The 27,970-nt window shown below is 43.3% G+C and overlaps 1 protein-coding gene across 13 annotated transcripts in view; it reads left to right on the plus strand.

The window, feature by feature from the left end:
- The window catches only part of LOC137330224 (PDZ and LIM domain protein 5-like), a 274,221-nt gene that overhangs the window by 190,640 nt on the left and 55,611 nt on the right, over positions 1–27,970 (plus strand). For 6 of the 13 annotated variants that reach the window (XM_067994479.1, XM_067994476.1, XM_067994482.1 and 3 more), the window contains exons 5-9: positions 6,681–7,168; positions 14,386–14,403; positions 16,600–16,769; positions 18,302–18,338; positions 27,614–27,649. In XM_067994479.1, the coding sequence (XP_067850580.1) occupies positions 6,681–7,168; positions 14,386–14,403; positions 16,600–16,769; positions 18,302–18,338; positions 27,614–27,649 (749 nt within the window). Of the gene's footprint in view, positions 1–6,680; positions 7,169–8,981; positions 8,999–12,737; positions 12,759–14,385; positions 14,404–16,599; positions 16,770–18,301; positions 18,339–27,613; positions 27,650–27,970 lie in introns of all 13 variants that reach the window. The other 7 variants (XM_067994481.1, XM_067994488.1, XM_067994485.1 and 4 more) reach the window with 5 other exon arrangements.

Consider the following 27,970-nt stretch of genomic DNA (forward strand, 5'->3'; position numbering starts at 1 on the left):
ATCTTCTACCCTCCGTAAACTTGAGCTCATCCAAATCTCTGCTGCCCGTATCCTAACTTGCACCAAGACCTGTTCACCCATCACCCCCTGTGCTCACTGACCTACATTGGCTCCCGGTCCACCAATGCCTCGAATTTAAAATTCTCATCCTTGTGTTCAAATTCCTCCATGGCCTCGCCCCTCCCTATCTCTGTAAACTCTTCCAGCCCTAAACCTCTGAGATCTCTGCGTTCCTCCAATTCTGGCCTCTTGTGCTTCCCCCAATATCCTTTGCCCAACTACTAGCGGTCGTGCCTTCAGCTGACTAGGCTCAAAGCTCTGGAATTCCCTCCCTAAACCTCTTCGCCTCTCTATCTCTGTCTCCTCCTTTCAGACACTCCTTAAAACCTACCTCGTTGTCACCTGATCTTGCATCTCCTCCTTTGGCTCAACGTCAATCTTTGTCTGATTACGCTCCTGCGAAGCGCCGTTGGACATTTTCCTACATTAAAGGTACTATATAAATGCCAAGTTGTCGTCAATCATGGCAGCTCCGGCTTTCTCTGCAGCACATTAAAGTGAATGAGGTGGCGCTGCTGCCACTTGAATTGTGAAGGGCCACCTCCAAAGGGGTGGGGGGGGTGGGGTCTTTCTCCGCGTCGGCAGCAGAGCCGGAGCAACTTCGAGCCCCCTGCCGATCCACCAGTGGTCAGCTTGCCTGAGCAGACCAGCAAATATAGCTCTTGTGTTGCTGGTGCATGCAGAATTCCCCCCCCCCCCCCCCCCCCCCCCTGTGGAATTCCTACAAATTCTTGTGATTGCAATGAACATGAAATTGCACACAAGTCCCTTGCTGCTGCCTGTTTTTGGCTTATGGCGTCAGTGTGTGTTCAGTGCCCCTTCAAGCCACTGAGGAATCCGCGGGTTAAGTTTACCAGACGTAATACAGGGTCTCTCCACGTGACTGAGCAGAGGCAGAAGTCTAGAGCTTGACCTCAAGCCAATATTCCACTGTAAAACCCCGGTTTAGGTTACCTCATTAATCTTTATACAATGTATTATTAGACATAAAACTTTCCAAAAATCAATTGCAGCGTACTTCTAAATTGAGCCTGACTTTAATGATTGTGACATAATTATTTCTAAATACTCTCGTCTATCAAGGATTTAGAGCACACCTTTAGCTGGCACAGAACTGGACTGAAATAAACTCCCCTCTTTCCTCCCCCCACCCACCCCCCAATCAAAAAAAATGCACAGAAAATCACATAGATTGGAATAGGAGTAGGGCATTCTGCCCCTCGATCCTGTTCCTCCATTCATTTCGATCATTATAAACAATTTTACAACACCAAGTTATAGTCCAACAATTTTATTTTTAATCCCACAAGCTTTCGGAGGCTTCCTCCTTCCTCAGGTGAACGGTGTGGAAATAACATTTTCGAATCCTTCGCATTTTAAAATCTGTTTTTAATATAACGGGTCATTGACTGTCTTCCTTATCTCTCTCTCTCTCTTGTTTTTGGGGGTTTGTATATTCGGTGGCCTTTTTGGGTGACACCTTTCTGTCTGCTCACTGTGATTGCCTTGGCAACGGGCAGTAATCACCAGGCATTGTTCTGTGATTTTAAAATGCGAAGGATTCGAAAATGTTATTTTCACACCGTTCACCTGAGGAAGGAGGAAGCCTCCGAAAGCTTGTGGGATTAAAAATAAAATTGTTGGACTATAACTTGGTGTTGTAAAATTGTTTACAATTGTCAACTCCAGTCCACCACCGGCATCTCCACATCATTGAGATCATGGTTGATCTGTACCTCAACTCTGTTTACCTGCCTTTGATCCATATCCCTTCATACCCTTAGCTAACAAAAATCTACCTATGATAATTTCAATTGACCCCCAGCATCCACGGTTTTTTTTTGGGGGGGGGAAAAAAAAAGTGTTCCATATTTTCACTACCCTTTGTATGGGGGAAGAAATGCTTCTTGATATCACTCCCAAACTGCCTAGCTCTAATTTTATGGGCATGTCCCCTTGTTCTGGATTCCCCCACTAAAGGAAATAGTTTCTCTGTATCTACCCTTTAAAAAAAAAAAAAAAATTTCTTAAAGTACTTCATTGGTTGTAAAATGCTTTGGGACGTCCTGAGGTTGTGAAAGGCGCTACATAAATGTAAGTTTTCTTTTTTCCCTATTGACTCCTTTTTATCATTTTTTTTAGTGGTGCTGGTTGAGGGATGAACATTGGCTAGGACACTGGGGAGAACTCTCCCTCGAAATAGTGCCATGGGATCTTTTACATCCGCCTGAGAGGGCAGACGGGGCCTCGGTTTAACGTCTCTTCAGAAAGATGACACCTTCAACGGTGCAGTACTCCCCTCGGGACCGCGCCGGGAGATTTTGTGCTCGGGTCTCTGGAGTGGGGCTCGAACCCACGACCTTCTGACCCAGAGGTGAAAGTTCGACCCACTGACCCACGCACCTCTGAGGCTGTGAAAGTGCGGATCTGTGCGGTAACAAATCACCTGCCTGCTGCCTTGTTCGGGAGCCCGCTTAACAAAAAAAAAAGCAGTGTGTAGAGCCCCTAGAGACGGTCTTGATTGACAGCTCTTTATGTATAAATTGAGAACCAATATGCGCTGATGGATGTTACATTGTGCAAAGCAGATTGTACAGAATGTCAAGTGACCCGTATCTGGAAAATTGGATTGTAATGAGAACATTTTGCATGGTGCTGCCCTGGGGCAGAAATTATTTTGACAGTCGGCTCGTTTCCCAATAAATGTGGGGAGTTAAGCCAATAAGTCTGCACCAGTATCTTTAGTCTGGTTCCAAATAAAAAAAATTAAAATTCCAGCGGTTTATATTAAGATTACGGGAAACCAGTTGCAGGTGTATTTTTTTTTAAAGTTTGGTTTTTCTGCCCACAGACCTTGGGGCCATGGTCCATGCTCTCTCTCAGGATTTTTACAGATCATGATTCTCAATATAAGCTCCAGTCAGTCTGAGAGTAGCAATGTGATATTTTAATCGTTTTGATCAAAAGCCAGCAGTAACGATTACATACTGAAGTGTGGTTACTTCTGCTCTACCAGTATCTTATATATTTGTACATAAAGATACACATCCACGATGGCCCATAATTTGCCGTGGCAGGGCATCTAACGTCATCTGCCGTTAGTCAGACTTGCCCTTGCACGTTTTAGGTTTTTACACTTTTTGGGTGGTAAGTTGCTAAAAGTGCGAGCTGTTAATGTCGCAGCGAGGGAAACCGGGCATCTGGGACCTGAGTGAACAGGGCAAGCAACTGTGTGTCTCCTTAACCGATCAAATTGAAGGATCAGGGACATAAACAAGGACTAAGAAGGAAGTGTAAATTAGAGTGGGTGAATTCAATGTCAAATCAGGGAAAAAAAAATTTGGATAGAGAGAGAAGAGAAAGAAAGAGACAAAGTAAAAGGAACAATTTTTAAATTAAAAATTTTACTTTTTTAAAATCTCCAATAACAATTAAAACCTGAAGGAATGAGACGCCACACTTATAATGGTTAATTTTCAGTGCCAGAGAAGTTTGATTAGCAGTAATTAACATTTTTATCAAGATGTCAAGAATACTTAGGCTGAAATGGGCAAGATTTAACTTTCTGTGGCGAGTTTAGTTTGTCTCCACCATACAAATACAGCAACTTCACGGCATTCAATGTATTTCAACGGTGAGGCAAGCAGCACGATGCCGTTTTTGTGAAGCTAACGGCGCAGTGGCGCATCTCGGACAGCAACTTCTGGATTTCCGCATTTAACATCTGACCCTCGTTGCTGCACCATTTGCGCTGAAATAACGGCGAGCGCATTAGCCTCACTGTTATTTTTGACACCAGATTCTGGCCCAATATATAATTAACGCCTTTTTGTAAAATGGGAATGTAGGAACAGGAGGAGGCCATTCAGCCCCTGGAGCCTGATCCTCCATTCTATTAGATCATGGCTAATCTGTATCTTAACTCCATCTACCCGTCTTAGTATCATAACCCATAATACTTTTGCCTAACAAAAATCTGTCAATCTCAGTTTTGAAATTTTCAGTTGATCCCCAGCCTTAACAACTTCTTGGGGGAAGAGAGTCCTAGATTTCCACTGCCCTTTGTGTGAAGAAGTGCTTTCTGATGTCACCCCTGAACGGTCCAGCTTTAATTTTAAGGTTATGCCCCCTTGTTCTGGACTACCCCACCAGAGGAAATAGTTTCTCTAACTACCCTATCAACTCCTTTTGATCATCTTAAACACCTCAATTAGATCAATCCTTAATGTCCTATTACTCAAGGGAATACAAACCTAGTCTATGCACCCCATCCTCATAATTTAATCCTTTTGGCCTGTGTCATTCTGGTGAATCTGTGCTGCACCCCCCCACTTCCCAAGGCCAGTATATCCTTCCTGAGGTGCGGTACCCAGAACTGAATGCAGTACTCTGGAGTCTAACCAGAGTTTATATAATCGTAAGATAACTTCCACCCGTTTATATTCCAGCCCCCTCGAGATAAAGGCCAGCATTCCATTAGCCTTTTGAGTCTAGGTGCATCAGATTACGCGGTCACATCCTGATCTGGATTTTTTTTTTAACATAAGAAGCTATTGCTGAAAATTTGATCGAATTGTTTTTTTAACGGACCTCCTGTAAGGTATACCCGGTCTTTAGAAGGGATCAGTGTTTTGCACATTGATAAAATACTACTGGACAAATGTAAAATTAAGTATTGCACTGCTGCGCTGATTCGAGACAGGCCAAGCCATGACCAATCACTGGCTCTTTGCAATATTCAATAGATGCAGCGTTTTAGACAACCCGACAGTCATGCCCAACGCATGTTATCCATGGCTCAGTGGGTAGCACCTTCGCCTCTGAGCCTGAAGGTTGTGGTGTCAAACCCCATACCAGAGACTTGAGCACATAACCCAGTGCAGTTCTGAGGGAGTGCCGCACTGTCGGAGGTGCCGTCTTTCGGATGAGACATTAAACCGAGGCCCCGTCTGCCCTCTCCGGTGGACGTTAAAGATCCTACAGCGCTATTTTGAGGAAGAGCAGGTGAGTTCTGCCCGGTGTCCTGGCCAATATTTATCCCTCAATCAACACCAAAAACAGATGATCTGGACATTGCAGTTTGTGGGACCTTGCTGTGCGCAAATTGGCTGCCATGCTTCCTACATTGCAACATTGACTATGCTTCAGAAATACTTCATTGACTGTAAATTGTTTTGGAACATCCTAAGGTCATGAAAAGCACTATATAAATGCAAGTCTTTAATTTCTCCTATGTGTAGCTAATTTTAATTGGCTGTTATAAGATTTCAGTGATCTATCCGTTCCTTTTGGATTACAGAAAAACTTGCTTGTAACAGGCTTTACGTGTCTTTCCCCTCCCCTGCCCGCACTCCCAACTTAACCCCTTTTCCTGAATTTGTGCCCTTTTTGTTGCAACGAGTTTGACTCTGACGTGTTGAATTATCGTTCTTGTGGGCGTTTAAAGAACATTTATCTCGCTGCCATCAGTGTGGTCTGATTTGTAACATATTAAGATTCGATGTGCCATGCCAGTGTGGCACCAGTACTGGATACCGCTCATGAAGTACAAACTGTGAATGCTGCGTGTTAACTTTCTTGCATGTTTTCCCGCAGGAATGAAATGTATTTCGGGTACCTGTGGTCTTGTGTGTTCCATGAAAAGCCGATGCAGGTCATTGGGTTGTGTGCTGCTAATTATGTCCAATATTGTATGGTGCCACCTCGGACTGGTTAAAACCATTGACAACTACAGGCCTTTCCCCTAACGAGGCTCCTGAATCCAGAACAGGTGCTGCAGTAAAAGTACATTTTTACCCATAGAATTAAGTGCAGCATAGAGTTTATTATAAAACATATTTTAATACCATTAAAATCAGACTCTTTCCTTCCTTCCCCCACCCCCTCTTTGTTTTGGTCATAGTCTGGTACTGCGGGTATAATGCAGTATCCTATATTTTTTTTAAAAAGGCCTGTATCTGGTGTTCAGGGAGGGCAGAATCACTTCAGCTATATTTGCAGTTGCTGTAAAGATATTCCATTAATTGGAATAAATGCAACATTCTCTCCTCGTTCCATTGGAACGTAGGAACAGGAGGAGGCCATTCAGCCCCTTGAGCCTGTTCCGCTATTCAGTTGGATCATGGCTGATCTGTCTCTCAACTCTATATTTACCCGCCTTGGTTCCGTAACCCTTAATACCCTTGCCTAACAAAAATGTATCAATCTTAAGTTTTGAAATTTTCAGTTGTCGTCCAGCCTCAACAGCTTTTTGAGGGGAGAGTTCCAAATTTCCCCTACCCTTTGTGTTATATCCGGTCACTGTTGACTAACCAGTGGAGGGGGCTAATCTGCAGATATCCAGAACCAAAAATTCGGATGTGGGTTTGTTAACTTCTCCCTACGGACCTCTTTTCTACTGTTCAATTAAAAAAATATAAGGGCCACTTTTTCAATTTCAACCCAAAATCTTCTGTTTTGATGCAGCAAAGCTTCACTATGGAGGGTTTTAAGACTTGTTTTGCTTTGACAAGCGTGGAGTTTCCTGGAACACTTCCAAAGGACAACCGTGAAGCATGAGTTTTCTTTTGTTTTTGCATGTGTTCTGTGTATAACTTGTGTTTTTTCCCCCCCTTGCTCAGGATGAGTCCAAGGAGTTAACGCATACTGTGCCTGTTGCATCCATTGCTCCCATGGTTCCAAAGATCCCATCTGCATCTGGCTCGGCCTACAATAAGACCGCTAGGCCTTTTGGAGCTGTGGTTTCTCCAAAAGTCACGCCTACCTCTGCACAATCCCAGCCTGCACCCTTTGCCCCTGCTTCGTCACCCCTCACTCAGCCTCTACCTCCGTCACTGGCATCCACTGTACATAATTCTGCTGCTCCCTCATCAGCGCCCGTTGCATCTCCACAACACATGCATGCCAGTGCCAAAGCTGGCACCGATGGGCGCACGCCACCAGTAACTGCTGCTAAAACGACAGTAACTTCGTCCATTAATGTCCCACGGCAGCCCAAGGTGTACAACACTCCCATAAGCCTTTACTCCTCTGACAATGCCCACGAGGTGGCAGAGGGACAGAAGAGAGGACTGAGAGAGGTGCAGAGTGATGCCAAACAGCAGAATGGGTAGGTGGCTTCCAACAAAACCTTCTAGAGTGGACTGGGGAGCAAGCGGCAGACAGGCATCATTCCCGGTGGCCTGCCAAGGAGCATTCCATTCAAATTCTGAGGGTTGACCAATTCATCTGGTTACTGCTGTGGTGAGACGTCAGTTGGGGTTCCTCAACAGTCCTGTAATTTGGTTTCTTAGACTGTCACACAAGCATGGGTGATTTTTAAAAAGGATTGCGGTAACTGCTGCTGCAACATGTTGAAAGTATTGACCTGTGTCAAAGATTTTGTATGTTGCATGTCATCCCATCTGAATATGCACCAGAATTTGCCTGTAATTCATTACTTCTGATGCGTATGACAGGAAAACCTTTCTGCTTTTGACTGTTTCCCCGATAATCATTTGGAAATGGGATATATACTTGAGAGAGAGGAAAAATTTGCAGGGCTATGGGGAAAGAGAGGCGGGGAGAGTGGGACTAATTGGATCGCTCCTTCAAAGAGCCGGCACAGGCACAATGGGCCGAATGGCCTGTGCTGCAAGATTCGTTGATTGTATAATTTGCTTTTCCGACTAGTTCACTCACCTTCCTGCAGAGGCCGGAAAGCCTGTGGGTAAAAGTGTTTTTGCGTAGTTAAGTATTTGGAATTTTTACGAGGCCCCCTCGATGTTGGGTTTGTTTGTACATTTTTTTGATTTTTGTGCCAGACCTCCTTGACTTGACCCCTAAAAGTAAACTTGGAACCACGTGCAGAATGTTTACGCCAGGATGCAGGAGAGAAGCATTCTAAAATTAGTTTTTTTTTAAATGATGATTTGACCTATTTTAAAAGCACAAAGAAAAATTATTACTAAGCTTTTTCTACCCCCCTCCCCTCCTGTTCTTCAGGTGAATGCTAGGAATCTAGTAGTTTTTTTTTTAAACGCAATGGAAATTTCCAGAAAAATACATTTTCTGAAGAGTTTAACTTCACTGTAGTTTCACATCTTGTTCTCAGATGTTTGTTCTGTGCAGTAAAAATCTGCTTAGCAAAGGAAGAACTTAATGCTGGTGACATGTTAGTGCAGGAGTAACTGCCTTGATCTCTATATATAGTCCGACTCGAGTAATTTTATCTGCATACGTTATGCCTGCTAACGTGGCTATAAGTTTCTGGACTGCTTTCAGGATCTAAACTGAACGTGCAGAAAATTAATGGCTTGACAGGAATAAACCTTTTCATTAAATTCAAGGGAGCCGAGGTTAACTGTTAATTTAAACCTAGATGGTGCAAGTCTCTTATCGGTTGTGAGGTAAGTATCTTACAGGGCAGGGAACGGCTCAAATATCCCGGGTAGAAAAAGATTTCTTCTACGCGCTCTCGCTAATGTATCATAATGAAATTCCCCTGAGGTGTATATTCAGTGGCAATCGTTTAAGAATACCACCGTTTGTTTGTGTGACAAGCTGTGAAGCTACTCGGCTAATGTGCATTTTTTAAAAAAAAAGCACGTGTCTTTTGGTTTGATTTTGAAAGGGGTGGGGGGTTGATCTAATTTGAATTGCACCTTACTGTGTCCGTGTAACAAGGCTACCCTTGCATGGAGCTGTGTCTGCCACTTGCTGACTTAGCGGGATGACGTTGATCGAAACCTCAAACCAACCCAAAAGGAAAGTCGTTTTAACTTATTCCGAAGCAAATCTTTTTCTTGGTTAGGTTTCACTGGTCCTGAGGAGCGTACCCCCCACCCATCGCCAATTTTTCTTCGAGGCTTGGATTGACGAAATACAACATTTTTTTTAAAAAGTGTTTACTTATGAAACGTGATTTTTTTTTCCTTTTTTAGGGACAGCTGCTGGCCAAGTTAGTGTCCACATTACTGCAACCTGGTGACTTATGATTTGTCAATAACTAGCATGCATGGTTGCCATGCAAGGAGTGACCCCATACAAAGTGTCGGTTCCAACTCTCTGTCTCTTTGTTATGGCTACGCTTTATGCAGTGGGCAAGTTTTAAATGCACTGGGCGTGACAGGATGACATCACTGCCCAGTGGTGTGTCTGTGTGTGTTCTGTGATAACTTGCCTGCTTTTTGTGCTTCACCGATGGGGAAAATGCGTGTTTTGCTGAATGAGGTGAAGATTCATGATTTGTAGAAAAGCAGGTTTCCTTAAATCTGATCTTTCCTACAAGACAGTTGGAGGCTTTGGATTATTCCTGACTTTTCAGGACGTTAGACTCTTCCTAATTTTTTATACATCGAAAAGAAATCCCTCGCTAAGAAACTATTCTGGCCACAGACCTGTCTTAAAATTGTTTCAAACCGAGCTCTTTTAAAATAACTTGAGTAAATCATTAATAGATAAATGCTGGTACATTACAGCTGTCAACTTGGAAAGTTAATGGAACACACAGTCTTTTATTATAAGTATAAACTTTTTTTGTAGCTATTTGAATACTTTCATACCATTTGTCCAAGAAATGTGAAGATTTTCTACCATCAAGCCTAGGAAGAGTGAAACTGGGCAACAAATTAAAAAGTTCTCATGATCCCTTTTTGGTATCTTTTTCTCCAGAGTTTGTTTGACCTTAGCAATTCAGATTTTGTAATCCTCAAACTGGGGAAAATGAATCTTCGGTTCCCAAACGTCTGGTTTGGGTGGTGTTTTTTTAGCGGACAATTTATTTCTGCCGCATTTGTCCTGTAGGTCCTATTTGTCCTGTTTTTTTAAACTAACATGCATTCAGAAACTTAATTGTGCAGTTAATGTTTTGTCAAGATAACCATAAAAATGGTCGCACAAGCAGCTTGTGGAATTTATGAAGCTGCCAGAACAGAGATGTTGGCTATTGAATTTGCTGTACTTTAATCCTTTGGCTTATTCTTGAGAGTGTGTTCTTCTGTTGCCATCCTTGTTTCTTGCTATCCTGGTTAGCAGGAAGAGAGTTAAAAATGTCTTTTTAAAAAAAAAATCAACCAACGCCCTATCCTTTACTCCTCTGGAAATCATTAAAGCAGAATACAAGGTGTTGTGAACTGTTGATAAAAATGGAAGTTAACTAATGTAATCCAGAGATAAAGGGCAGGGGGAGGGGAGGAAAACAGCAAATTACAGCTGTTTTCTCAGCATCTGTAAAGAAATAAGACTCTGCAATCTTTCTGGTGTCGACTCCCTTGTTAGAACTGGTTCCTGGTCACGGTCTTAGTTCTCACCGAGAATCTCTACCCGAAATGGTAATCTATCTTTTCTCTTTACAGATGTTTTTAGCCCTGCTGTCCACTTCCAGCTGTTTTTAATTTCAGATTGCTAGTATTCACAGTTCTTCCAGTGTTTTAACTGCGGTTTCTGGATAACTAGCTTAAACCTACCATCCCTTCCTTCCTTCCTTCCCCTCCTGTGAAGGTGCAACTTACTTAGAGATACTACTTGCTTTTGAATGCAATGTAAGTACTCTAATGCTTCCTGGCTTGGAATACAAGACCAGATGAGTAGTGTCTCCTGACTCTCAAATTTGGATGTCTGCAGTCTGGATTTGTCACTGTTCATTGGAAATCCATGCTGTAGAGATGTCCCATTCTCCTCATCATATCCCCTCCCCATCTCTCATCCCATCCCCATCTCGTATCCCATCATCTCTTTATTTTGTTTCCTCTTTAAACAAGGGTTGTGCCCTGGAACTCCAAGTGGCTGTGCCATGGTGTATATTAGGCCCTGGGATTCCTGTAAGTTGAGTTTCTGTTCATAGTCCAAGCACTTTTGCCACAGGGAAGGAGGGAGGACTGGAGTGCGCGTCAACCAGACAGCTTGTGCACACCTCCTAACTTCCAGTTATGAAGTGGAATGGACCTGGGATTAGGTTGAACGAATGCTCTCAAAAGCTGGAAATGGCGTGTGGAGCAGAGAGATCAAAGTGACATGGTAGATAAATTTTTTAAAAATGTTTTGTCCCTGAAATTCTGGGAGACGGGAAATTCTGGGTTGGGGGCAGGGCTGGTTATGCAAGGTCTCCGCCCCTTTTTCTGACCGTCATACATTTTTCTGGAAGCTTTTGTGAAATTGGCTTAAAAAAATTAATATCTTTTCAAATCTGTTGGGCTCCACTCCTGTCCTGTCCGCACTTTAAATGGCACAGGTGCCCGCCCATGATATGTTAATGCCCCTGGTGCCAAGATATGGGTCGGGTGGGCATTCATGGGACAGGTGGAAGGTCTGGCCTCCTCCAGATCTGCCCCCAAAAGACCTCCCTGGGAATTTATTTTTGATGTATTGTTAGCCTAATGATTTACATAGATTTTCTTGTGTTAGTTAAACATTCAGCACAGAAAGAGGCCATTCAGCCCATCGTCTCTGTGCAGACTCTGTCAGAATAGTCCCACTGCCCTGCTTTCTCCCCTTAGCCTGATATCTTCCTCTGCTTCAAATATTTGTCTACTTTCCCCTTAAAAGATGCAATGGTCTCTTCCTTAGCTATTCCCTATGGCAACGCGTTCCATGCTCCGACAACCTCCCTGCATGAAGAAATTTCTCCTAACCCCTCTTAGCGACCATTTTAAATTGATGACCCCATGTCACTGACTGACTGCCCAACCTGAGGAAACAGCCTCTTTCCCTATTCACTCTTATGAAAAACCCTTCAGAATTTAAAAAAATCTCTTGTGCTCTTAAAACCCAAATTGCCACAAGGCTTATTTTTGGCCTTCATCTACCTGCACTCTCACCTCGGGGGGATTGTGTATTTGAACCCTACGTTTTCTTTATCTGCGCCCTTTTTCCATTGAGTATGTAGTCTCGTTCTGCGTTTCTGTCCCAAAATGCATTACCTTGCACTTCCTCTCCTTATTAAATTGCATCTGCTGCCCGTTTAGCTAACCTCACTCTCCTCCTAAAGTCTTTAACCGCCCTCCTCACTATTTGCCAAACCCTTACATTTTGACATTGTGCTCTCTCTTCTCAAGGCATCTATTTACGTAGAACAAAGGTGAATCCAGCACTGACCCCACCCCGAGGTACACCACATCCAACCCTTCTCCAATCAGAGCAACATCCATTTACCCTTGCCCTTTTTTTTTCTTGGTCCCGTCAACTAACTTGCAATCATTATTCCAGTTACGCCATTTGTTGTGCCAACCACACAGCATACATGTTCTACAGGGCCGAGATTTGGAGCGGTGCTGCATATGAAGATGGAAAATGGTTCAAGTTTGGCAAACTCTACCAAATTTCAGTTATCCCCCCCCCGAAAGGCTCAGATGGTCTTAAACCTAGACAACAAACCCTGAGTTTAACCAATGCCCTTCCCTGTAATTGGAATGATTCAAGGTTGAGGTAACAGATTCACCAGACAGATTCCAAGATATGACCTGGCACGATCCGAAGTATGATGTGCAAGAGTTTGGAATTTCATTCATGTGTGTCTGTGGTGCATCCCTTCTTCCCAAGCATTTTGCGTTCCAAGAACATTTGGTTTGTTCACTTTATTCACTGTCTTTATGTATGTTTTTTCTTTTTTTTTTCATCTGCTTCACTCCATTTGTTTTCCACGAATCACCACCGACCCTTCTGTGTCTCATTCCATCCTTTGCCTTAACTGTGTCTGGCAGTGGCCCTGCGTTTGTTGCGGAGTAAGTAGATCGCCACTGATTGTCTGAACGTCTTAGATTTTCAGTGGATCTGTAGCACTAGTTTTACTAACATCCTGAAAATCTGAAATTCAGATTTTCTGCAATGGGATAAGAATTATCCTTTGCAAAAATGGCTGCACTCTATGACCAGAGCATCCTTGCTGAAAACTAGTGAAGGTTATTGTTCTGGGGAGCATTGTTACAGGAAAACAAGGGAGCAGAACTTTAAATTAGTGCTAGGCCGTTCAGGGGTGATGTCAGGAAGCACTTAATCTCAGAAAGGGTAGTGGAAATCTGGAAAACACTCTTTCCCCCCCCCCCCAGAAAGCTGTTGAGACTCAGGGGTCAATTGAAAATTTCAAGAGAGATTGAGAGATTTTTGTCAGGTAAGGGTTACAGAACCGAGGCGGGTAGGTGGAGTTGAGATACAGATCAGCCATGATCTAATTGAACGGTGCAACAGGCTGACACCATCCTGACTTGGAAATATATCGGCCGTTCCTTCATCGTCGCTGGGTCAAAATCCTGGAACTCCCTTCCTAACGGCACTGTGGGAGAACCTTCACCGCGCGGACTGCAACGGTTCAAGAAGGCGGCTCGCCACCACCTTCTCGAGGGCAATTAGGGATGGGCAATAAATGCTGGCCTTGCCAGCGACGCCCACATCCCATGAATGAATATTTTTTAAAAACCCACAGGCTCGAGGGGTTGAATGGCCACCACCTCAGCCTAAAATGGATGATCACAAGATGCACCTAAGCCGATCTCGGTGACAAAACCAAAATATGGCATTCTTGTGTAGTCCTTAATTTTCCCTCTTGTTTAACATATGATTTTTAAAAAAAATTTCCATGTTTATTTTAAAAAGTACATTGAACCATGGCTAAGTCTATGTATGAAGAGTTGATGTAACTCCATTCAAATCATCCTGCCACAGGCAAGAGAGCTTAGAGCAAGCTTTTTTTTCCAGCCAGGTGAAGCGTCCATTCTAAATACTAGCATAGTTTTCAATACCTTTTTCATAAATGACATCAGCCCGAGACAAAATGCTTCCTGTCACCTGCTGCAAAGCTGCGGATTAAATAATCAATTTCAGCCCTAACTCCGAGCTTCGTCTGAATGATCCAACGATCAAGAGCTCAGAGCTGTGGTTTTTTAATTTTAAATGAGTGTGCTTGTGTATATAGAATTACATAGAATGCACAGCACAGAAACATCAGCCCAATGTTTATGCTCCACGCAAGCTTCATCTCACCCCTATCAGTATATCCTTCTATTCCTTTCTCGTGTACTTATCTAGCTTCCCCGTAAATGCATCCAAATAAACCTTTCTGATTTGGACGCAAGCGTACTACCACAGAGCCGCAGCTGGCACCTGAGGTCACAGAAGTTATATACTTGGTAATATACTTGAAGTTTAGATGACTTTATAAACTTGAGGTTCGTTAGTTCTGGTTTAGAATGGCTTAATCAATCCTTCTGTGTGTCGAGGTCTTGTATTCTCAGCCGTGGTGTATGTAGAGAATTGTTCATATTTGCTTTTCTTTCCCTACCCTCGGGAACCGTCTTTCTGCTTTTCCGTCTGTTCCGAACGCTGGCTTCAACACCCTTCTTTGAATCTTATAAGGGGACAGCTACCTAAACGGTAATTCTGCAGGTCATTTTAAAAAAAAATTTTAAGCATGGAATGGCGACTGTGCAACAGAAATGCTTCTCAGTCAGCACAGTGAGCTCGTGTGTGCGTATATGTTTTTGAGGCACAGTGACGAGGGCAAATACTTTCGCTGGCAATTCCCGGGACAATTAGCTCCCACCTTTTTTGAGCTTTGTTGGCTGGTGGAAGGTGCTAAGTGTTCTACCTCACAGGGAGAACTTTGGGAGAGTGGGGAATAATCTTGAGAGCAAGTGGCTTCAAACTTTGCTCTTGCACAGCACCTACTGGTTGCCTGAAGAGTGGCATCAGCAGAGGCCTGAACATTAGTCAAGTATTTTTCCACTTGAACAAGGAATTCAGTGTGGTTTGCGGGGATTTTTTGTTTAAGTTCCCTTGCGTTCAACCAGTATGGCACAATTAATCCATGAATGAATCATGTTTGTGTTTTTAAAGGAACAAACTAAAAATTAAAACAAAATTGCTCTGTTCTTCCTCATATCTTAACTTCCACGTACAAAAAAGTCCATCCTTTCTGTAACGGAGGAGACTGTCTGGGGCATTGGCTCTTGGATCATTGGCTGTCCATTGCTCAGATGGTCTCCCTCTATCCAGTTATCTGCAATAGTCTAGTTCTGAGCTATACCTCAATCCTTCCATCTGTTGCAGACAGCAGTCTTCAGTTGTCATCATGCAAAGAAGATGGCTTCTGTTGTGCATGTGTTTCTTTTTCTTGGTCTGTTTAATTCAGTCACCCAGGGGAGATTTGGCTTTGTGCATGGTAAAATGAGCTCAAGCTACAATTATGCTGCAATGGCATAGGTTCTCCTTCTCTACATTGGTACCGAGGGAAACAAATCATTGTTTGCAAAGCCCACCAGCGTGAAAGCTGCTACACCGTTAGCCCCATACCGACTGAAGTGGGCGGTTCCTGCCTGGGCGGGTGTAACTACCACAACATTCACGTTCAACACCATCCAGGACACAGTAGTCCACTTGTGGACTCTATCCTGCCACTGCGCACTCTCTCAATCACCGCTATGGCTGCAGTATATTGCTCTGTACAGGGTGCTTACTTCGACAGCATCTCGCACCTCTGCAATTGAGTGGATAAGAGCAACAATGTCATGGATAACCCCCGCCCACTGTTTACCACTTGTCCATATTCTCTCTGCGGAGGGAATGTAGACGGTGTGGCCCAGATTTTGCTAGAGCGGGGCATCTCGCGACGAGCCCCGTTAGAGATGTTCGTGCACGTTTAGGGTTTTAAACTTTTTGCCCTGTAAGTTGCTGGAAGTGCAAATTGATAACAGCGCGGCGGGCAATGGGCCACCTGGGGCCTTGGTGAACGATGGGACCAACAGCCTTCTAAACCAGTGAGATTTAAGGATTGAGATATAAACAGAAGGAGGACTTAGGAGGGCGAATTCAATATCAAATCAGATACAGAGAGAAATGGAGGGAAAGAAAGATTGGATTGAGAGAGAGGGAAGAAGAGACAACGGAAAAGTAAGAATAAAAATTTGACTTTTTAATAATCGCCTAAAACAATTCACAACTTGAAGGAATGAGACGCCACACTTATAATTGTTCACTTTCTGGGCAAGAGAGGTTGATTGGCAGTCATTAACAATTATCATGTCATTAAAAGGGTACTTACCCTATCAATTACTAGACTTAACTTTCTGTGGCGCATTTAATTGACAGTTAATGTGCAAATGCAGCAACTTCATGAAAATTACTGGGCGGTTAAGGGCGAGATGCCGTTTTCACAAAGCTAACGGCGACACGTGCAAATCGTCCAGCAACGTGTGCCGATTCGCAATTGAGGGGTATCTCTTCCTCGCCAGAAGTTACTGGCCAATTAGTCCCACTTCCTCTCTAATGCCCCCGGCAGTACTGAGACTATTCTCGCGTCTCCATGGCTATTCTGACTGAGATCGGCAAACTCCAGTATTTGGGATCGAACCTGGCCCTGCGTGGTTTAACGGAGTGATTGGGGAAGCCTGACCCTAAATGTTTCTTCGTTAAAATGATCATGCAAATTGTTACTCGTAACAGTCTGAGAGAAATGATGTGTGTGTAAAACTGTGCTGCAAGTACACGTAATAGCAATGGCTCAATGTCTTTTTCAACGACGACGAGACAAGTGGCTAAAGTTTTTATTGCGACTTCTTCCCTCGTATGCAGCTCGCCCAGGCGATTTATGGCAAGTAACCAACCTGACTTGCATCATCACGTTGTCAGCGACCAAAGCAAGAAGCGCCTGATGCAAGATACTGAAGACTGGCAGCCAAAGACTGGCACAGCTCAGTCTCGCTCATTCTGCATCCTTGCCCAAATGACTGGCACTGAGCATAGTAAGTAATGTTTTTTGTGTGGGGGTAAGACCTAAAGTAACTGTAAAACCTGTTATTGGCCTCTGTGGAGGAGGTCAACAACTCTGCTCCCATGGGTGTTCAAACCCTTCGTGCGATGCACCGTCTGTTTACACCTGGTTGGCTTATCTGTTTTAGATGATTAAGGGAGTTGATGAGTTGGATAGAGAGAAACTATTTCCTCTGGTGGGGGTGTCCAGAACAAGGGGGCATAATCTTAAAATTAGAGCCAGGCCATTCAGGGGTGATGTCAGGAAGCATTTCTTCACACAATGGGTAGTGGAAGTTTGGAACTCTCTTTTCCCCCCCCCCCCCCCCCCCAAAAAGATGTTGAGACTGGGGGTGAATTGAAAATTCCAAAACTGAGATTGATTTTTGTTAGGCAGTGGGGTATTAAGGGTTACGGAATCAAGGTGGGTAGATGGGGTTAAGATACAGTTCAGCCATTATCTAATTGGATGGCGGAACAGGCTCGAGGGGCTGAATGGCCTACTCCTGTTCCTATGTTCCTAGTAGATGTGATCGCACTGTTCTATCATATAGCTGCTCTGCTTCGGGCCTGATGTGGGAAGGATTTATTTAAATCGTTGGGCATGGTGATTGGTTTTATGCCATGTGCTTTCACTTCTTTCTGAGCAAGAGAGAAAATTGCCACAGAACAAAACATGTGTGGGATAAAATGTTCAGATTTTGCCTTTTTAAATATTTGTGGAGTCACGATGACCTCCAGATTTTTTTTTAAAAACAATTCCAATCTGTTGCAGAAAGGAAGCACTTGCTGGGAAGATGGGACACGAATACCAAAGGAGTGTTAATACTATTAATTTTTGTTCCCGTGGCCATCTTCCTTGTTACCAGATGCAATGAATGAGAGAGATTGTGGGAGGAATGAGCATTCCTCACTGGAATAGGAGACAAATGCACAGCTTGAATGCTTTAATCTACTTAAGGCTCCATATTTCAGCATCAAACTGTTTGGATTGTTTTATTATTCCCAGTTGTAAGTGTTTTTTTTTGAAAATGGAATAACTTTTTTAAAAAAAAAAGCCAAATACATTTTTAAGCAGACACGACAGATAAACAATCCAACCCCGAGCAGAATTAATTGTGTTACACAGAAACATAGAAAATAGGAACAGGAGTAGGCCATTCGGCCCTTCAAGTCTGTTCCGCCATTCAATATGATCACGGCTGATCCTCTATCTCAATACTGTATTCACCCGGTGCCATGTTGGCCACCCAGTGGCTTTTAGGTAAAGGCAGCGGGCAGTAGTGTAAAATGGGCAATGTCGATTCAACCACCCGTTTGACAGATTAAACTCCGCTCCATCGGATGCCAGAGTACCCTCACTGACATCTCGTGTGTTTAACCAAAACATACAAGCCAAGCAGGCCCAAAACATTCCATTTTTGTCATGAGCTGAATAGCCTACCTTGTGTTGGATTGTCTGTGTTGCTAATGTTTTTGTCAACTCTTAGCAGCAGCTCATTGTTTCCTTCTGCTTTTGTTCCAGTGGACGCTCCATCGAGCGAGGCGAACACGAAGACAAGGTAAGAAGAGTGTGTGTCGAGTTTCTCTGCATGAGTTGGTGTTGCTGAGTCTTTGCCCTTCTGCCGTTTTGGGTTTGACTGGAGTTGGAACGTGAACTGCAGTGCGTTTATTAATACAATACAGTGCTTCATTACAATTTAGTCCGATGCTGCTGGGCTACAGATCTGCGAAAAATATATTGTTTGTTGAAACACTTGCATGATGGGATTGATTACATCCAAAAAAAAAACCCAAGTGGGTTTTATATTGCGACAACATACCTAATGCCACAGGTCTCACTAGATCCACGTGTATTGGTCGGCTCCCTGAATGCGAAGTCACTTATTTGAACGATTGTTAATTCGACTTTTACTGAGCACAAAATGGCTCCAGTGCTGTTTTATTAATGTTTAATTTAAATTACTGGATGATTAATTTTTTGAGCCAAACTCAATTTTAAAAATACACTAATAGAGTGAAATATCTTTAATAGAACCCACATTATGACTGACTAATATAATAGACCCGACGTTATGTCTAACATCTTTAATACACCCCATGTTATGACTAATATCTTTAATAGACTCCACATTATGACTGTAATATCTTAGCTTTCCATAGACTTCAATGGAATTTAAAATTGGGAGAGATGTACAACGAGCAGCTGAATCGATATCTCCTGTTTTACCCAAAGTCAAAATTACCCCCTAGGAGTACAATTACGTCTCCATTTTCATGCCAGTTGGCACCAATGAGAAACGCTAACGGAATGACTCGGGTGTTCTGTTCCTACCTGATAGAGGGCCCTACAGCCAAAGTTTTACTCCACTGCGGCCTCACTGGAGCTCGGGGCGATGCCCGAATTGCTAAAGTTTGAACGGAATGTTTTCAAAGTTCGGAGTAAACGAATGCTTCCCCCAGTTCTCTCATAACATCAAAGGTTTGCTGCCAGTGATGTTTCACACGTTCCTATACAGGACCTCGGTGTCACTGCACCTTGGCCTCCGTCAAACTAGGGTCAGTGCGGCCGATTACCAGGGTCTGTTGACGGAGGGTAACTGGGTAAGGTTCTTAGCTGCAGTGTAACTGTACTTCTAGATTGATACTTCTACTGGGCATCGGTACATGTAGTCGTGGTCTGTAAGGCCGTTCTTGATGACTGTTATGCTGCGACTGTAGATCCAAATTCTTCACAAGTGTTAGATTGAGTTTGATTGATGTTTGCCTTTTATTGTTGAGAAACCTAGACTTGTAGTGTTGGACATCAAGACTGAACAGAATAGGGAATAAATGTCTTGTTGGTGACTGGCTTTGGTTTTAAATAGTCCTGTAGATTTGAGAGAGCAAAGGAAAACTGAGAAATTAGGAATCTCCCACTTCTGAAATCTCGGAGAAGATTGAGTTAGCTGGAGCATCAGACAATGAAATGGGTGACATTTGATTCATCAGATCACTTCTGTAAATAGATCTTGAACAAAATTATTGTTGAGCAGGACTCTCCACAATACTTATTTTGTCACATTTCAAATTCTTGTCCTTGTGTTTGTCTCTCTGGCCTTGCCCCTCCCTCTGTGTGACTGTGTCCAATCTTTGCAACACCTCTCTTTCTCCCCTCCTTGCCCCCTGAACACTCTCTTCCTCTTATTCTGGCTTCTTCCTCCTCCCTTGGCCCTGACATAGGTGGTTGAGCCTTCAGCTACCCAGGCCCTCCACTCTGGAATTCATTCCCTCCATATCTGTCTCTTTCATTTAAGAACCTCCTTAAATCCCCCTCTTCCTAATATCACCTTTCTTGGCTTGGCACACAGCTTTTTCTCTTGCACCTTGGGGTGTTTTTCTACATTAAAGGTGCTGTACCACTGTATGATGATGTTGTCATTGTCATGTTGTACTGTTGCACCCTTTTTTTAAAGCTACCACCATTACAAACAAGATCCTGAATAACTTCTAACTGTTGTACTCTAAACATCTGTGTTGAGGCCCCTCAGTATGACTGCTCCATGTGCTTCTATTTATTGTAATAATCCCACAAGGATTGATGGTGTATGAGTGAGTGCAAGCTTACAGGATTGACGAGTCAACATGCAATCAAATTCCTGACTTGGGAGGGGGCAAGTAAGGTATTTTTAAGAATATATAATACGTATGGATATAGATTGATCAATGTGATCCCCATAAAATGGCTGTTGTATCTGCAAGTGTAACTGTGTTCGGGGTGCACTATATTGAAATTGCCTTTAGAAGTGATACATTAATTGGGTAATAATACCCAAAAAGACTGGATGCCTCCTCCTCCTAATTCCAAATCACTTCATTCAAGTTATCTTCTGATTCAACATTTTTTTAAGCAGTAATTTCAACACTTTCCTGTGTTATTTGCATTGGTTAATTCAAATTTTTGGATCATTCAATTTTATTTAGTGCAAAAAAAGACTGAATTATCAGGTAGTTAGATTGTATTGTGGGTTTTAATGCACTAGGAAGTTGTCTCCCTCGATTGAAATAGGCAGAGGCCCACGATCTTATCAATTTGGAGTCTCCTTGATAAAATATATTTAATGGTGAGTGGGAATCTTCCTCATACTGTACAAAAGCAAAATACTGCAGATGCTGGAAACATTCAGCAGGTCAGGCAGCACCTGTGGAGAGAGAAACAGCTGACGTTTCAGGTCGACGACCGTTCATCAGAACTGAAAGATGTTTAGAGATTTAACACTTTTTAAGCAAATAGAGAGCCTGGGAAAAGGTGGGGGTGGGGGGAACATAGGAACAGGAGTAGGCCATTCTGCCCCTCGCGCCTGTTCCACATTTGATAAGATCATGGCTAATCTGTGATCTAACTCCATATACCTGCCTTTGGCCCCTATCCCTTAATACCTTTGGTTGCCAAAAAGCTATCTATCTCAGATTTAAATTTAGCAATTGAGCTAGTATCAATTTCCATTTGCGGAAGAGAGTTCCAAACTTCTACCACCCTTTGTGTGTAGAAATGTTTTCTAATCTCGCTCCTGAAAGGCCTGGCTCTAATTTTTAGACTGTGCCCCCTACTCCTAGAATCCCCAACCAGCGGAAATAGTTTTTCTCTATCCACCCTATCCGTTCCCCTTAATATCTTATAAACTTCGATCAGATCACCCCTTAACCTTCGAAACTCCAGAGAATACAACCCCAATTTGTGTAATCTCTCCTCGTAACTTAACCCTTGAAGTCCGGGTATCATTCTAGTAAACCTACGCTGCACTCCCTCCAAGGCCAATATGTCCTTCCGAAGGTGCGGTGCCCAGAACTGCTCACAGTACTCCAGGTGCGGTCTAACCAAGGTTTGGTATAGCTAAACAAAAGGGAAGCTCTGTGATAAGGTGGAGGGCAGGAATGGTTAAATGACAAAAGGGATGATGGTGCAAGGCAAAAGGGGGTGATCACGAAACAAGTATAGAAACAAAAGATGGGTCCAGAGGAGGTGTAAATGGTTAGCACCTGCTGTCCAAGAAAATGGGAGCGGTGCTTATGATCTGAAGTTGTTGGACTCAATGTTGAGGCCAGAGGGTTGTGAAGTGCCTCATCGAAAGGTGAGGTGCTGTTCCGCGAGCTGGCGTCGAGCTTTTCCTTGTACTGTACTTGCGCGTAGAACTACAGCAGTGGTATGAGCAGGCAGTTCTGGTTACACTCTGTGTGATGAAAGCTAAGCTCCATACACGTGCACAGTAGCTTATTGGATTCAAACCAACCACTTCATGTTGTTTCAATTGAGGAGCGCTAATTGAACAGTCAGTTCTGTTTGATTACTAGACTGCGCTGTATCGCAAGAATCGTTCAGGGGAGGGAAAAAAAAGGATATTAAAGAGAACTTTTAGTGCCTGTTGAACGGAGAGAAATGAAACACTGTCTTTTTAGAGGTAATCCTGATCATGCAGATACCAACCCTTCTTGGCAACTTTACACTGTACATTTTTGCATTGGCGTACACATGGAAAATATTTGTGTGAGACCTGCAATATAAAATGCAGGTGGAAGTGCAAACATTGTGTGTTCCACTGTGGGGATGTATGCACAGAAGTTTACCATATCACGTTTTTAGACACTGGTTTGAACCAGCAGAGACATTTTAGAACTTGCACTTATAACTCTCTTGTCTTTATTAAACCATTAAATGTCTTTGGTTGCTTTCTGAAGTGCCCTTTTATTAAACTGAGGTAAGAGTCAGAAGGCAACGCCTACTTCTTGGCTGACACTCATTGGCAGACTGTTGGCGCCCTCTGTTGAGCACCCAAGGTTCTGCGTTAGCTGTGCTGTGGACCCTGTAGCCGAGTCCCACTAAAATACAGTGACCGGCCTTGCCACGATTGTCCCACTCGGATCAGAATGTCTATGTAAATGGCAGCCAGTGGGAACCGCGTAGCAGTGAAGTATCGGGCTTGGCGTGCATTTATCTAAATTCCAGTAAACCATGACTTGATCCGCATAATATTGCGTCCATTATGTCAATTTGCCAACCAGGATTAGCACCTGATTTAAAATGGCTGTGGTATTGTTTGTTTTTACATACTGGTTAAGGTCATGCTGCAGTGCAGTCATTCAAGAGCCTTGGTATTAAATCCCATAATAAACCAAAGACCTTGAAAAGTACAGGGTGCACATTTTTGTCCCCCTCCCAACCAAAAATGGATTTGAGTTTGGAGAACTGAGAACAAAGTTGAGAACGGCTCCAAAATGATGTGGGGTATGTGTGCACAGAGTGCTAATGATAGTAGGGCCATAGCAGTCCTTGGCTGCACGTGTCTACTGTGTGTGAGGCATTTGTGCATTTTCTCGATTGCTGTCGGAGAATGCTGACAAACCATGCTGATGCTGCTTAGAAAATGATGTTTTTCCTCATCTACGCATGCCGTGACTGCCTTTTGATAAACCCGCATGAGGGTGGCATGATCTTTGCATGTCCTTATTTATAGCGAACCCAAGCAATGAAGAATTTCCCTGTGCGTGACTCAGTGGAGTTGAGTGTGGAGCCGGATTGAAAGATGGGACTGTTTCTCGTTGAGTGCTTCAATCTATTTAGAATCAGTTCCCGGTTGTCGTGACCAAATTCTTGATTGATATATGGTCACAGTCAAACCAAATTGGAAGAGCCTCAGTGTCTTGTAGAACAGTACCACTGTGTGTGGAGAACTAGCACGCAGTGCATGGTGTGGTAGGGAGGGCTCTGGAAACTAAGCAGTATAGGGGGAGGAATATTGAACAGACCTCAACCACGTTACTGTGGGGAGGTGCCCAGCAGAAGCCATGTCGTCTTTCAGGCCTGGTGCAGTAGCCTGTTGGTTATGGTATTGGACTAGCAACCCAGAGGTCACGGGTTCAAACCCTATCGTGGCCAGTTGTGAAATTAAATTCAATAAATCTGTGGGCTGGCACCAGAAAATGACCGTGAAACCCAACAAGTTCAATGTCTTGCCAGCTCTACCTCGTCTGGCCTACCTGCGACTCCAGTGCCTCAGGGCAATTAGGGATGGGTAATGCTGCCTTTGTCAGTGTCACCTGCACCCTTAAAGCAAATATGTAAATAAATCCCCGCCTTGTCTCTCACCCATATTCAACAAGGGAAAAATACAGGGATTCAAATGTTTTAGGGAAAAAATCCACATGCGCACAGCCGCCTAATGGCTGAGTTGGTAAGTGAAACATCCAGTTTGCAGCTGAGCTAAAAAGACTGGGAAGATCCCAGGTTCTATCAATAATACCGCCGTGGGTACTTCTTCCTGTTGCATTGGGTTGCCAGATATGTCAAGGACAGATTGTCGATAGGAGTGAGATTTATATTAAGCAACAGTTCGACCCAACCCAATTAACCCTTAGCTCTGATTTTTTTTTAATGGTGAGATGCCTCAATGAGTTAGATTTTTCTATCTGTGAAGGAAAACTGGCCCAGATGAACTTATTGTAATGTTCCTGACCAGTTGTGAGGGTAACACTCTTATTAATGCTACACTGAGGGCCTGCTTGATTAACATACGTCTTCCTGCATCTTGAGGGAACACTTATTCAAGTTCGAATGCTATTCTTTCAAAGATTGTGATCAAGTAAAATTTAGTGAGTGTGTAGTATGCCAGCACACATCCTAATGGCACTCTTTTTATCTCTTTCTTTCTCTTTCTGTCACTTTCTTTCCCCCACAGGCATAAGGTCACTACTGTACGATACAGTCCAAAATATGCACAACTCCGTGACTGGCACCATGGCGTTTCAGCTCGTGTTCTTAATGTAAATTAACTTACCAAAAGAACGGGCTACGAAAATATTTTTACTTGGCAGGCTGTACTGTTTTTAGATATCCCATACTTTTATTTTGCTTCTATTTCTAACATAGCCTAGCTGTTCTGTTTTTTCTTTCTCCTCTTTAAAATTCCACCTTCATTTAAAAAAAAAATAGTTGAATCAATAGTGTCGTAGATTTTAGAAATGGATTGTTGACATTTTTTGGCTGGGTCTGTAATGCAACAAGAACTTGCATTCATATTGTGCCTTTAACGTAGTAAATTCGTTCCAAGACGCTTCACGGCAGTTTGGAGAGACTTGGGCGATTGGGATAAGTGCGTTTGAACTGATGAAAGACTCAATGTTGTCCTTTTTTTTGAACGAAGGAGTTGTCTGATATGTAGGGTTTATGCATGCGATTTTTTTATTTTATTTTTCCCCCCCCCCCCCCGAGACCACTGATTTACACACTTGTTAAGATCTGCTTTCATGCGATGCATCCGACCATTATCTTGGGGGAAAGATTGTGCTGAGCTTCGGGCAAATGGAAATTGAAGGAGTCGCTGCGTTTATAGTTGGGGGAAAAAAAACTTTGGAATTGGGCTTTAGACAAGTTCTTTCGAACCTTTTTGTTAATGGAAATTCTGAAGTGGCTGGATTTGAGGATTTTCTTTTTACTTTTGTGCACACGGACACGTCTTCAAATGGAGCAGTGACTGCCTATTAAAAGCAAATAGCTGCAAACTGCCATGAAAGTTCTCCAAAGCTTCAAGTTTGCGTTTCAACCTGTAATATATTTGTATTATACTTAATAGATACTCATCTATATATGCTGGTTGGAGTTGAAATCTTATTTTAATAAACATGCTTTAACTATTAAGTGTTCATTTTATTGACTTTCTTCATTCGGTTCAGATTTTGGGACCATGTGTATAATCTTTCATAATGTCAACCGTGGTTGTTTTCCCTAAAATGTTCAAATAGTTCATTACATGGAATTTACAGCACAGAAACAGGCCATTCGGCCCAACTGGTCAGTGCTGATGTTTATGACCCTCCTCCCGCTCTACTTCATCTCGTCCTATCAGTGCTTTTTTTAACACCAATTTTGACATCTTTTGAGTGAAGGCAAGATCTTAATTCATGAGCTTTGCAGCAGAAACCTTGGCTCAAGTGTTAAGTTTCACCCCGTCACTACATTAATAACCCTCGACCACCAAAACCAAAAAGCCCCAAGAGGAGAAAAGCATTCTACTTGAGGTATCTATTGCCCTCGTTCTTCGTCAGGTACCGTTGATATGCCAATGGCACCGCTTGCTACCCAGGTGAGGTTGGTGGCAGGTTTAACTTATCATAGCAATGTGGACATGTGATTAGAGAGCTGACTTAACATGAGGTGATAGCGCCTCATTTTAAAGTAAGCTACTCAGGATGTCTGTGAGGTTGATTCTCAAGCTGTTCTGTTAGAGTTTATTTAATACAGTATTTTTCCGGGGCTGTTCTCTTTTTTTTTAAACAAAAAGTGCTGCCATTTTAAAATGGTATTGAAATTTCTGTCGTATCCTGTAGAATTTATACTAATGGATGGGTGCTGCTCAGCCCATGGCAGGTGCAGTATTACTACAGGCCATTTCAGGTACTGCAAATTTGGGGTCAGTGTATACAGTAATAAAAACAGAAAATGCTGGAAATACTCAGCAAGCCAGGCAGCAACTGTGTAGAAAGAAGCAGAGTTAACGTTTCAGGTCGATGACCCTTCGTCAGAACTGGAAGAAGTTGAAGATTAAACAGTTTTAAAGCAAATACAGAGCCTAGGGGAGGAAAGAACAAATGGGAAGGTCTTTGATAGTGTAGAGGGCAGGAGTGATTAAATGACAAAAGGGATGATGGTGCAAGGCAAGGAGGGTGGAAATGGGACAAGTAAAGACACAAAAGATGGGTCTAGAGGAGCTGTAAATGGGAATATCAGAACCATTACCAGCACCTGCTGTCCGAAAAATGGGAGCAGTGGTTATGACCTGAAGTTATTGAAATTAATGAGTTCGGAAGGTTGTAAAGTGCCTCATCGAAAGATGAGGTGCTGTTCCTTGAGCTTACTTTGAGCTTCATTGGAACAGTGTAAGAGGCCGAGGACAGAGAGCTCAGAGTGGGACGGAGAATTAAAATGGCCAGCGACCGGCAGGTCAGGGTCACACTAGCAGACAGAGTGGAGATGTTCAGCAAAGCGATCACCCAGTCTGCGTTTGGTCTCTCCAGTAGAGGAGACCTCATTGTGAGCAGCAGATACAGTATACTAAATTGAAAGAAGTACAAGTAAATCGCTGTTTCACCTGGAAGGAGTGTTCGGGGCCCTGGACGGTGGGAAGGGAGGAAGTGAAAGGGCAGGTGTTGCATCTCGGGTGCTCGCATGGGGAGGAGAGCGGGTGTTGGGGGTGATGTAAGAGTGGACCAGAGTGTCACGAAGGGAGCAGTCCCTTTGGAATGCTGAAGGGGGAGGGGAAGATGTATTTGATGGTGGGATCGTGCTGGAGGTGGCAGAAATGGCGGAGGATGACACGTTGAATGAGGATGCTGGTGGGGTGGAAGGTGAGGACAAGGGGGACACCCTATTATGGTTCTGGGAGGGAGAGGAAGGGGTGGGGGCAGATGTGCGGGAAATAGGACTGACAAAGTCAGTGCATGCAGTTTTTGGCTTTTATCAATGATAAGAATCTTCTTTCAGCGTTCGGTACATTTTTAAAAAAGAAATTGAAGTTAAAGTTTAATCGTTGTTCATGATCTGCTGCTGTCAATTTAACTCGCTGATCGTTAATCAGTTAATGCCCCTTGGCATTGAGAGTTTTATCTTTTTATAGCAGTACAGAGACTTTTCGAGCAGATTGCAGATCTGCGTTTATCTCTGTCCTGTGCATGCTTGGCTGAAATAGTTTGTGGATCTCCCCACAGGCGGTTATAAGCAGAGATGCAATGTTATTTGAAGATTTTTTTTTTTTGTCTTCTTTCTTTTCCCCCCACCCACCCCCTTTCCCTTGTCTGTCATCTCCAGGAACTATGAGACAGAAAATGGAGAAATAGGGTACAGGTAAAGCCAGACAGAACACAAGTCTCTTGTGCTTTCACGATAACACATCACTGTCGTGTTGAATGTGCGAGTGCTAACCAATCTACGATGTCAGACGGGGAATTAAGGGCGAGCCTGGCTCAGGCTTGGGTGGGTGGTTGATTTTGGTGAATGGCAGAAGTGATTTATAAGGCTGGTCATCGATGGGAAGGGGCAGAGGGGTAAGCTTACAAAAAAACGTTCACAAACAGTTGCGTTGTTTTCACATAATGTTTGTGTCCCAAACTTTTTTTTAAAACACCAACTAGTTTAAACCCTGTGGTAGTACATGTATCCAAACCC

Source organism: Heptranchias perlo, chromosome 1 (genome assembly GCF_035084215.1).
Source record: "Heptranchias perlo isolate sHepPer1 chromosome 1, sHepPer1.hap1, whole genome shotgun sequence".
NCBI lineage: Eukaryota > Metazoa > Chordata > Chondrichthyes > Hexanchiformes > Hexanchidae > Heptranchias > Heptranchias perlo.